This window comes from Panthera uncia, chromosome C2 (assembly GCF_023721935.1).
Source record: "Panthera uncia isolate 11264 chromosome C2, Puncia_PCG_1.0, whole genome shotgun sequence".
Classification (NCBI taxonomy): domain Eukaryota; kingdom Metazoa; phylum Chordata; class Mammalia; order Carnivora; family Felidae; genus Panthera; species Panthera uncia.
This window is the reverse complement of record NC_064810.1, coordinates 79,327,003-79,340,025: the sequence shown is the minus strand read 5'-3', so window position 1 is coordinate 79,340,025 and position 13,023 is coordinate 79,327,003. Positions and strand designations below refer to the sequence as shown.

At 42.4% G+C, this 13,023-nt stretch overlaps 1 protein-coding gene across 1 annotated transcript in view; it reads right to left on the bottom strand.

Annotated features, from left to right (window-relative positions):
* Positions 1–13,023, bottom strand: part of DGKG (diacylglycerol kinase gamma) — a 201,998-nt gene that overhangs the window by 144,882 nt on the left and 44,093 nt on the right. Inside the window, exon 3 of the mRNA XM_049628419.1 lies at positions 1,124–1,200. Within this exon, the coding sequence (XP_049484376.1) occupies positions 1,124–1,200 (77 nt within the window). The remainder of the gene's footprint in view (positions 1–1,123; positions 1,201–13,023) is intronic.

Sequence of the window (13,023 nt, the reverse complement as noted above, 5' to 3'; positions counted from 1 at the left end):
CTAGTTAGGTGACTATTACAATAATCTAGGCAAAATATGGTGGTGTCTCAGGTAAGTGGTGAGATGTGACTAGATTTTGGATATATTTTGAAGGTAGAAGTTAGGGTTTGCTGATAAACTGGATGTGGGATGTGAAAGGAAAAGTCAATGATGACTCCATAGTTGTAGACTGAAGAACTTGAAGAATGGAGTTATTTGCTGAAATGGGGAAGATTGCTGGCAAAATCAGCTTTACAGGGTAAGATCAACAGGCTCAGTTTAGCTCATGTTATTCTGAGATACCGATTTGATTGTTAAGTGGAAATGTCAAGTCAGAGGAGTAAAGGGAGAACCAGTGTCCTGAAATCCAAGTGAAGAAAGTGGAGGAGGATATGACCAACTGTGTCCAATGCTGTTAGGTAAAATGACTATTGAGTTTTAGCCACATGGAGTTCCTTCGCTATCTTCAGTAGTGGTTTTAGTGGAGAAGTGGGGGTTACACTCTGATTGAATGGCTCTCAAAAAGTGGGAAGAAGAGAAATTGGGGGCAGTGACTATAGACAAATATCTCCAGTTGGAGAGAGAACTGGAGTTGGAAGAATATTTTTTATATTGGACAAATAATAGTATGTTTATATGTTGATGAGAAAAACCTAACAAATAGTGGAAAGTTGATGTGAACAAGATATATAAACAGAGAAAGCAATGCCTGTCAATAGACCAGAAAAGGATGGGAATTAGTGTACACATGGAGGAGCTGAACTTAACTAGGAGCATGGAGAGTTCATCCCTAGTTTCAGGAAAAAAGATACAGAGGTAGGTGAGGGTCTCATGGAAGATCTCTTCTGATTGTTTCTATTTTCTCAGTGAAGGAGAAAGCATGGTTGATAACTGACAATGAAGACAGGAAAGTGGAAAGATTTGAAGAGAGAGGAGAAAGTATGAGGTAGTCTTCTAGGACAATGAGAGGGTGATTAAACTTGGCAAACATATAATTCCAGGGAGCACCAATACCTCACTTAAGATTTAAGATAAAATATGTTGAGAAGCAAGTTCTTCAAGATGAGTTAAACTTCTAAGAGGGGAACAAATTATGGAAAGGCTGGAAAATAGAGCTAAAGGCTTGAAATGCAAACATTCTTACCTCATGTGGATCATATTGTTTGAGGCTCCCACCCTCATTAAACTCAGCCAAGACATCCTTTATCTTCTTGGAAGAATCTGGAGAGACATAATCCACATGTGAAATATTGGGAGCTGGGCCAAGTAAATTCTCTCTGTCTAACCTTGGTTATGATGGAGTAATCCCTCATTCCCAGGACTATACGGAAAAATGTCACCCTTATCTGTCTTTCTGCCCTCTTCTTTTTTCAGTATAGTCTCTCTCCTGCTGTATGAATTATCTTTCTAAAACACAAATGTGATCAGATCATGTTCCTGTTCAACATACTTCAGTGACTCTCAATTTTCCCGGGATTAAGCTTAACTCCCTTAGCTTGGTATACAAGTATGTAGGGATCTGTCTTAGTCTATTCTTTATCTCTTACTTTAACCTTCCACTCACCCCAATTTTCAAACACAAAACCACATTTCCAGAAATCCTTGAATACACTATGTACTCACTCATTCATTCTTGGAGTCTTTTCTCTATAAACTTCTTGGTACCCAGCTCCAATGTCAAATCCTCTGTAAAGTCTTCCTTTATCAGTTAGAATTGATTATTCCCTCTCCAGGCTCCCACATGACTTGTACATAATTCTGTAAGAGTACTTGTCATATACTGTTCTATTATTTATTAATTTGCCTTTCTTATACATCTCCTGCCTCAGTTCTGCCTTGAGAGCTGTATTTGGCTAGTGAGTCTCTCTACATCACACAATGTATTACACATAACTAGTGTTCAGAAAACCAATATACTAGATGATTGCATAAAATCTGAGCAGAAATTTTAAAACATTTAAAATGTTGTTGATTATAGAAGGTGAGATGGGCATTAAACCCAGTGATGCTCTGTCCTTGGTGCTGAAACAGAGACTCGGGATTCATGAAGCACGGTGATTTAGAAAATTCTGCTTTCCATAGGAAACAATAAACTCCCAAAGAAAATTTTGGCTTCTTCTTATTCTTTTGGGCTTTATTAGGAAATTGGGAGTCTAGAGAATGGAGTCAGTAGCTGTCATTACAAACACATTCTGAGTGTATCCTGTGTAGTTACCAGAAGTCAAGACATCAGAGAAACTAGGGTCTCTGTGCTCTCCTCGTCTTGCAGTATTGTGGATAATGAAGAGCTTCCCAAGCTCCATTACTGCCACAATTTGAACATATGAGCAAAGGGCAATGTCATTAAAAACTGACATAATGTTCCGCAGTGTTCAGACTCTATGTACAGAGGGCTACACTCTCATAGGCCTATGTAAAGTAGATATGCTCATGCGCTGGGCTGTTCTCCGTGGCTCTGCTGACTTGGATTCAATCAAGCACAAGTTATAATCATTTCAGGACTGAGAAATACTGAAATGCCACAGGAAAATGTTGATGCTGCCTAAAAATGGACATTTCTTCCTGAAATTCAAAACAGATGTTGAAAAACTAATAGCTCAGTGAGATCCAGGCAGCAGATGTCATCAATTTGGGCTGTTTCCATTCAATTCAGAAAATGCTGTGGAGGGTGAGATGTTGCAAGGTACTGCTGATGAACTAGCTGGGGAGATGATCTGAATAATTGTGGTAATGATAGCTACTTCTTATTAGAAGCCTTTACTGCACATTCTCATATTCTCCCCTGCCAATCCATGCACATTTGGTTCAATTTTCTTCAGTTTACACATAAAGAAGCTGAAATTCAGAAAAATTAAGTGACTTGCCTAAGAGGGTTTTAATTCAGGTCTAGTTTGGTCCAAAGTCTATATTACTTTCCCTTAAGCACTATTTACTATTACTCCCCAAACACTTGCTAACACAAGGAAACGTGTAATTAATGCTGTAGCAGTAATACGAAGCTCTAGGAAGCAGAGAGAAGAGAAGTAGAATTAGCAGGAAAAAAGCAAAATTAGGATAACAGTAAGTTTGGGTGGGGACCAGGGATGTCCCATACAGAAGGCAGCATCTAATCTGTGGTGTAAAGAATGAGTGAGGTTTTGAAAGGCAGACATGAAATGAAAAGGATATTTTAAGAAGGGACAGGGTGAACAAAGATGCAGAGATGGGCACCACAAGACATGCAGGAAAAGTCAGAACCAGAGAGTAGTTTGGGGCCAGATTTGTGGGAGTCTTGAGTGCCAAGCTAAAGACATTGATTTGAAATTGTTGAAGATTTTCTGAATAGTGGAGTAACATAACCAAGTCTCTGTTTTCCTAAAGGCCACTCTGGCAACAGAATGGAAGAGAGCTTAGAATTAAGCCAGAGCTCAGTTAACATTACCCATAAATTATATTCAAACATCCTATGGGCAGCTCAATTATTTAGAAAATACTACATTTTAGAATCTATTTTAATGGTAGATTTTCAGGTCAGCTAGAGTGGCCAAATCTGGGTGGCACTTCAAAGTGCAAATTGGGAAGTGTGGGTATCCCTGGTGTGGCTTATGCAAGAGTAGTATAGAGCCAGCATTTTGATTGAGAATCAGGGGGATGATTTCACTTGAATGTATACTCCTGGTATTATTGTCACATTTTGGAGATTCCACAGTTCACCCTAACAGAAATCCTTTGGTTCTAAAGTGCTATGGATCTATTTAGCAAACCCTGATTTATATTTAAATGAATGCTATACACACACATATATGTATATATACATGTATTTTCATCATATGTTCACATTCAAATAGACAGGTTTTAAAAAGAAAAACAGAGAAAGCATTTATTTTAAAATCTCTGATTAATAGCCTAAAATTAAATAGAAAAAAACAATCCAAGAGATTACTGGTTCTTAGATTTCCATGACAAGTGTTCTTTACCACACATTTACTTCAATTTTTCCATGGGCTTTAATGAGCTCATAGTATCAACACCTGTCCTGTTTTAAAAAGGGACACAATCTAATTCTCAAAGTTGAGACCCATTACTTTCGCCTGGGATGTCCTTTGATATTTTATTAGTCTTATTCTCTACAGGTTTCTGGGCTGGGTTTCTATTTGCCTGAGGACCAAAAGGCTACTGCTCCATTCTGTTTCATCTTAAGACAGCTAAGAACAATGACAGACCTCTTCAGAGCATTCCTTGATCTTACTTTAGGCACCATCTGTGGGTCCAACTGCACAGCCTCAGGAGAGAGCTCCCTGTCAAAGCCTGTATGGTAACACTACCACCTGACTCAGAGGAGATCCAGTTCTGTTCCTAGTGTCTTTAATAGGGCCATGTCCACAATTCTTTGCAAGAACTCCTATTTGTTGAGTGCTGACTGCATGTTAGGCACTGCTGTAGTCATCTTATGTGTTTTATTTAAATCTCCACAACTATCCTTGAATGTAGTAATGGTCCTTATTTTAGAGAAGAAAAAACCGAGTCTTAAAAAATTTAAAAGATTATTTGAAGGGCACACAGCTAGTGAGTGAGTGACTCTGATATTTAGCATATCTGATAATGTGACACAGCTATTAGATTCACTGGCTACATGAACACTGGTAAATCAGAAGATAAGGCCCTCCATGACAATGATTATCAAACCTGGCTACATGTCAGAATCACCTGAGGAGCCCTATATACATTGAAACACAGGCCTCACCTCAAACCAATTAAATCAGTATCTCTTTGGAAACTGAGGAATCAATATATTTTAAAGCTTCCTGGGGGTTCAAATGTACAGTCAAGGTTAAGAACTACTGTTCCATGAATGTAATTCTATTGTTAGAAATGAAGATTACCTTAAGAAGCAGCTAAACTCATTGGATAATTATTGCAAAAGGAAAAAAGTTTGTAACTCTGCTAAATCTGAAATCACCACACTTGGTAGACATTCTCCATTGTTCAAGTGGACAATGCTAAAGAACTTTACCCAACAGGTCAAGTTCTTCAGCTTCATGGCAAGGTAGGGATACCTTTTGCATTAACCCACACTGGCAGAACCATCAGCATGCAGTTTTACCCCAAGTCAGGGGTTAACGAAGGCTCTTTTCTGTGATCAAGGTCGTTAGTAGTAACAACTACCCTAAAAAGTTTCAATCCAAAATTGTCTCTTCATGCTTTATGTGCCAGAAGTTCTGGGACCATAACCAAACACTTGTTCCTAGTGTTTGAGCACATTCGAAGTCTTTTTAAGGAGAAAATTTGGCCCAACTCACAGGCACCTTCACTGCCACATTTGTGTGGGAGAGGGATGCCCTCCAACAGAACAAGCAGACAAATTAGGAGCTTTAGTGTTTACAGCAGAACGTCAGCTGTGCTGCCTGAACCAGAACCCAAAGTTTATGGACCATCTTCTCTTTAAGAACACTGAGTATTTGAAAACTAGTCAGGCTATTAAACTTTGAAATAACTATGAATCAACATTTTCAACTGTGAATCTGAAAACCCATAGATGAGAGTGAAATTCTGAGGTGCATAATAACTTTCCATTCCTCAAAGTTCCCTAAGAGCATCTCAGACTGAACATGCATAGGAACTGCCTGGGGATCTGATTCAGTAGGTCTGAGTCAGGGCCCAAAATTATACATTTCAAATAATACTCTAAGTGACACCAATTATGCAGATGCATGGACCTCACTTTTGAAGAGCAGGCCTTAAGCAACATTCTTGTATATTTGTGGCTAACTGGTCAGGCTTGCCTGTCACAACATAGACAAAAACATGATGCTGAACCTAGAGGAATATATTCCATAGATTCAGAAGACCTACGTGACTCAACCCAGGGAAGGAAAGACACAGAGAGGGGAAAAGGGAAAGTTGGCAAATGAAAAGGAAAAAAAAAAAAAAACAAAACCAACAACCTAAATTTTCCTTCTTTCGAAGAAGGCAGGGATGTATGAGTAAGTTTTCTAAGTATTTCAAGGAGTCAAGAATACAGTGAGATGAACAAAAGCAAGAGCGGAGTTTCCCAAGCGTTCTGGAAAGACGGAGGATGATGTCAGAACAGATATGTCAGATCCAGGAGCATTGTATCAAAAGGCCCACATTTTTAGCCAAGAGGAACCAGGCCCCAAAGTAGAATGTGAGAAGCATGCGTAAGAAGCCCAGCTTCCTAAACATTGACAATCTCCCAGCTATACTTCTTCTCCTGTGCACTGTTTCTGCCCAGCATATAGCCCACTGCCTGGCATAAAATCAATGTTCAATACAGATTCATTGAATAAAGGAGGACTAGGAAAGGGATTAGGGTTATTGTGCTTTTCCCATACATCCCATATTTCTAGGGGAATATGGAGAAAAGCTAGACCAGTGGTTGTCAGCCCTGGCTGCATGGTGGAATCACCTGGGGAGCTTTAAACACTACTGATGCCCAGATCCTGGGATGGGGTATGGGTGGACAGGGCACTGGAAGAGTTCAAAGTCTCCCAAGTATTTCCATTGTGCAACCCAGGCTGAGGACCCCTGAAGCCCACCAAGCCAACTACTGAGGGGAACCAGTGGAAGTGATAACTCTGCTACAGTGCTACATACAGAATAAGAGAAACAGACTTTACATTGAAGCAGAGGGAATTTGGGCTGATATAAGAAAACCAGCTTTAGGATATGGAGATTTTCTGACATCATAAATGATCTGAATGACTGGTACGGCTTAGTTGTATAAGTAAAGTTGGTATTGCTAACAAAACTTACCATTTTTTCTCCAAGTAATTTGGCCTTATAAGTCATAGCCCAAATGAAGGTGGAGGAATGGATCAGACAGCCTGTACCTTCTTAACTAAAGGTACTAGAAGTGTGGTCCCTGGACCAGCAGCATCAGCATCACCTGAAAACTTGTCAGAAACCCAGCATGTCTGAACTATCCTAGACCTGCTGAGTCAGAATTGGCATTTTAAGAAGATCCCCAGGAGATTCAGGTGCATATTTGAATCTGAGAGCCATTGTTCCACAGAAGTCTCCCCTATCCATAATTCTGTGACTGCTTGTGGGTAGAATCTCAGTCATCATGAGGAAAAGAAGGCCAGTTATGCTGCAAGAGATGTGGGTAAGAAATAGCTGTGGTTTTCCTTCCAAGATGGAAGCAATGAGACATGACCCTCTACGGGCCCAGGACTCCATGAACATTTGATTAACTTTCGCTCCTGTAGCCCATATAAATAGTAAGGTTTCAATGCAGCTTACTTAGAGCCTTACATTGTTCTATAAACCAGCCCTAAACATTTTCTCTGACTCCCACATTAACACTGACAGATTTGAATTTTGAGCTATAATTTACCTACATCTTAAAGTCAGAAACTTTGAGTTGATCTGATTCTAATAAAATATATTTCTGAAGAGCACAATTTACTGATTCATTCTCTTTAAATGTACTTATTTCTTCTTTAAATGTACTTTAAAATTATATACCTTGGGCAAGTCACTGAGCTCTTCTGGACTCAGTGTGCTCATTCATAAAATGGGTAGGAGTTGCATTTGAGAATGGCTTAAAATTTCTCCCAGGTATAAAAAGTCTACAACATCTAACAACCACGGGCTGATGTCTAACGTTTTTGGTATGATTTCTTGAAGAATTAAAAGTTAAAATTGATAGTTTAATTTTTTTTCCTTTTTTCCCTTTCTGAAAAAGCTGACAGCTTCTGTCCTTGACAAATCATGGAAAAATAATTGCCTCTCCCCAAATATCAGATTAAAAGGACAATAAGCCCATTATTATCTCTAGCTGAAGTTGTTAGGGGTCAGTAGGAGGCCTCCCCACATGCTCATGCCCTCTGAGGTTGAGAAGAAACCTGTTTCAACAGAGACTAAGTATTAGAAGGGCTAATGATGGTCATTTAGTCAAGTGGACATCCAGGGAAAGGAAACCCAATTGCTTTCAAGTCAATTCTATTCCATTTTGGGCAGGTTTGACCATTAGCCATCAATAAATTCCTTGCTTTAAGTCTTTCTTTGATAAATTTCTTCCCATTAGTCCCAGGGCTACTTTTGGAAGCCATTCAAAACTAAACACCTCCTCCCCACAACAGCACTTTTTATTTATTTTATTTCTTCCCTTCTCCTGCAAATAGGCATAGTACCTTCAGGCATTTCTTCATAACCCTGCTGGGAGGCCCCTCACCATGCTGGCGCCACTTCTCAAATAAGTTCCGGTTCATCCATATATCCATTGTACACTGTGATGCCCAGGCATAAATTCAGCTCTCAAAGAGGTCTGATCAGGGTAGGATAGAATGTGGGTATCAGTTTGCCTTACTAGAAACTGTGAGTCTATTAGTACATTTTAAATTCACAATCAGTGGTTTGGTTAAATAAAATAATGTGTCAAAAGAAATCTCTGCAACCTCTGAAAACCACGCTTCTGAAAAGTACTGAACAATACGGGAACACCCCATGGCATGCTGTGCGCTGGCTAGTGTCCAACGATCTCCCTGCTCCCGTGTGAACCACTCTCCCATGAGGCATGCAGTCCATTTCCCGGCCCTATTGCATCTAGGACAGGCCTGGGAGTGCTCTGACCAATGGAATGTGGAGACAGCTCTGTTCTAGGACCTCGGAGTCCAGGTGTTAAGAAGACCTTGGAGTGCTTTTATGCTCTTGGAGTCCTGGGCCACATGTAAGAAGTCCAGGCCAGCCTGCTGGAAAAAGAGGCCACATGGAGAGGCCCTGGGAGAGGACAAAGCACTTGGAGGAAGAAATCCCAATGGGGAACACTGAGGTAACAGTATGGGAGTGAATAAGCCATGCTGGATCATGTGAGGCATCCCACCTGAAGCCCCAAACATCAGGGAGCAGGGACCGGTTATCCCAGCTGTGCCCTGCCCAGATTCCTGAGCCACAGAATGGGAAAAATAAACTGGCTGCTTCAACCCACCAAGTTTTGAAGTTGTTTTGATATAGCAGTAGATAACAGCACTGGATAGATAATTGTTAGGGTGAAGAGAACAGCATATGAAATAGGCTACCATGTCTGTTTTACACACACACACACACACACACACACACACGAGTAGTGGTTATCATTGGGAGACAGAATCATGGGTAGCTTTAAATGTCATCATTTTGTTTTTCATTTTTATGCTTGTTCTTATTTCATAACAAAAATAGTCTTAACATCACATTATTGTTTTTTTACAAGCACTTTACACTACTGACTCACATTAATCTTACTATAGGTATGTTTCAACTATGTATGTGTGTGCCTGTGTACATATAAAATAAATATATACATATCCAAGGGCAGTTGTAACCTGGCTTCACCCCCAGAAGAAGGCCACCAGGGAAGGTACAGGGTTTACGTTGTATAAACAGAATATACAGGAGCCTCTCCTCCTGAAATCCTTGGCCTCTTGCACCTGGTAACCCCACTGGGGAAAGTTCTCAATTCTCAGGCTATGCACTTCAGATATTCCACCACTGCAAAGCTCCTGTTTATGTAGTTATGGAAGAGCAGTTGCTATGGCGATGTGATCTGACTGAACACCAGCATGTATCTAAAATTGGTAGAAGTGCCTTTTTCAGGGTTTCCTCTGAGGATTAATCATTTTCCAAGAACTGTGGCTTTTTTCCCCTCTCCTGTTAGAACAACAGTGCCAGAGCACCTTGTCCGGTCCTGGCACAGGAACAAAAGGAGGAAGGGTCAAAGAAGAACAAAGTGATGGTTGGGAAAAAAAGACCCAAACCACAAAGGAACCCCTTCCTACTAAACACTCTGGTGCCTTTTTACCCCCTGCCTCCCCTACTGCTTTGCCATATGTGGACTCCTCTGTCCCTCAACTCCCTCCACCCACTACTCTTTTCACCTTGTCATCTTTCCAGTTCTTCTGTCTTCTTCTGACTCCTTTCCCTTCTCTGACCCCTGGTTGTAGGCAGAGCCATGGCCCTGTTTCCCACCTTCTCACCTCTCTCCTCATGTTCTTGCTCTCTGAAGTGCCTTCACTCCTGTTGCTGTCTCCACACGATGATTCCAAGTCAGAGCTGTAGCCCAGCCCTCCTTCCCACTCGCTTCCCACTACCTCCCCTCCCAGGCCCACAGGACACTGCACTTGGAAAGCAGTGTCCTCCATGATGGGATCTTATTTACCATTCCAGTTCTTGCCCCAAATCCTCTCTCACCACCACCACCACCACCATGTGCTCTAGGTTCCCACTGTGGAACTTGCTTGCAGTTCTCTGAAGCTCCCATGATGACTCTCTCTCCTTCCTGCCTTCCCAAGCCACTTCCCCTGCCTGCAATGCCCTCCCCTTCCTCCCTCCTGCTAGTGTTTCTGGTGTTGGGAAACAGCACCTGCATCGGGAAGCCTCCCACCAGGCTAGGCTAGGTCTACTCCTCTGTGCTCCCCCCTGCTTAGCACCTGTCATACTGAATATCATTGTTTCAGGCCTACCTATCTTTCCCTCCTAGGCTGGGAGCTCTTTGAGGGCCGGGATTGTGTCTCACTCATTTGCTGGTTCCCTGCAGCCTAGCATGTATGAATACAAAAGTGGATGCGTCATCACCATTCCCAAATCACACTCCCCAACTGTCCCCACTAGCCTTGAATATGAATTCTCGTATTTTCCACAGATTCACAGTCTTCAGGGGTATCTTTTCTGGCTTCCTTTCATTCTGTAAATTTTGGTGATACCTTCTACCACAGTTTTCTACAGATCAGCATTTGTTCGTTGCCACATTCACTATCTGAGCCCCACTCCTCAGCTCAGACAAGATTTCCTCCAGAGGACCCTCCCCTATCTCCCTGATCTGGCAGATTCTATATTCAGGCTACCCCGCACACAGCCACCAGATTCACGTTCTAAATGTTGCCACCTTGGTTCAAAACCCACACTCTGACCCAAGGCCTCCTGCTATCCCCATCCTTCCTATGGCCTCCTCCCCACCTTCCTCTCCTTCTTTCCATGTGGTCCAGAAGTTCTCCTTACCACCCATACACACTTTCTCTCTTTGTGCCTCTCCCCTTCTGTTTCCATTGTTTCTACACCCTCCCTCACCATCTACTACTCACATTTTATTTTATTTATTTTTTTAATGTTTATTTATTTTTAGAGAGAGACGGAGCATGAACAGGGGAGGGCCAGAGAGAGAGAGGGAGACACAGAATCCGAGGCAGTCTCCAGGCTCTGAGCTGTCAGCACAGAGCCTGATGTGGGGCTTGAACTCACGGATGGTGAGATCATGACCTGAGCTGAAGTCGGACGCACAACCGACTGAGCCACCCAGGCGCCCCTACTACTCACATTTTAAAACTTCTGTCCTCCACAGAGTCCACCCAGCTAAATCCTCTGTGTGGGTTAAATTGTATCCCCTCCCCTCCCCCAGATTCATATGTTGAAGTCTTGACCCCCAGCACCTCAAAATGTGACCTTATCTGAAAATAACTACAGATGTAGTTAGTTAAAATGAAGTCATACTGGAATGGGGCAGGTCCAATCCAAGATGACGGTGTCCATAAAAAAAGGAAATTTGGATATGGAGACACACACACAGGGGGAACATCATGGAAAGACAGAGAGAAGACAGCTTTCTGCAAGCCAAGGAAAGAAGCCTAGAACACATTCTTCCCTCACAGCCCTCAGGAGGAATCAACCCTGCTGATATTTTGATTTTGCACTTGTAGCCTCCAGAACCATTAGGCACTTTCTATTGTCCTAAGCCACCCAGATTGTGGTACTCTGTCACAGTAGCCTAGAAACTAATACGCTCCCCATACCAATTTCCCCTAGCTTTAAATTCCCTTTTCATTTATACACTCAGTTCAGCCAGCTCTGCACCAGAGGTATTTGCCTGCTGCCCTAAACCTGCTCTCTGTTTGTGTTATGAGCACATTTCTGATTCTCTAACAAGATTCTGATTCCTCAAAAGCAAGCCTTTTCTTTGCGCTTCTTTTTCATTCCTGACAGGGCTGGTACTTTGCTGACCTACAGAACACGCTGAATTAAATGGAATGTACTCTGGAAGGTGATTCCTTGCTCCTTGTCAATACATTACAGAGTTTCTCTAAATCCACCAAGGTCAGACAAGAGGCCAGGGACTCCAGGCAGCCAGGTGGGAGACTGACCAGCAGTCCCACGGGGCCCCTGTTGGCCGTGGGGAACACATAGAGTCATGGGTGTTAGGCGTAGGAGGAACAACAGGAAGAGATAGTCTAGTCCAACCCTCTGATTTTAACGAAGAAGATACAGGCTCTGGGGGTTAAGGGCTGTCACATCAGAGAGAGCAAGAGATAGAGCTGGCACTTGAGCCCAACTTGTAGACTCCCAGACCAGTGCTGTGGGCCAGGGCTGCTTGCCCTGTGGGAGGTGGGGGGGGGGGGGCAGGCTGCCAAAGGACATACAAGGGCTACCCGGCAAAACCCTGTAGGGCAGGTCAACCTGCCATTGGCCTAGTGATTTACAAAAGCAGCCAATACAATTAATAAATGTGATGGGAGAGGTGACTGGAACAAAGGGGCAGGGCAGGTAGCACAGCCGAAGAGTTCTGCAAAGCAAAGGGTCCTGTACAAAGCTGGTGCCACTGCATAATCACCACAGCGGCCATGTGTGTACAGAGCACAGTGGTCAGTTGATGCTCCAGCCTCGGCAAATCCCTGTCATGTCAGGATTAGGAGTGGCCTTTGGAGGGCACAGCCCACACGTGAGCATGAGTCTCACTACCAATGTATCTTGATGCATTCCAATTGTTCCTGGGTGTAACTAATGAGAAACCAAGAACCCCAGTTAGTTGCAAGGCTAGGCTTATGCAGAACAAAGTCAGGAAAGAGACACACGTTGGAGTTCTGCATCTTACTGGAAAAAGGCATTGGGTCCAAGCACAAGAGGATGATAGGGCCAGTGATCAAGTAACAATGTAACCATACAGCCTGCGGCCTTTCAAAAATTATGCTACAACCAGGTTTTAATCACTTGAGAAAATACAATATTATGTTAAGCAGAAAATGTAGGGTAAAAAAAAAAGTTACTGTACACTCAGGAACTCAACCATGTAAAGCA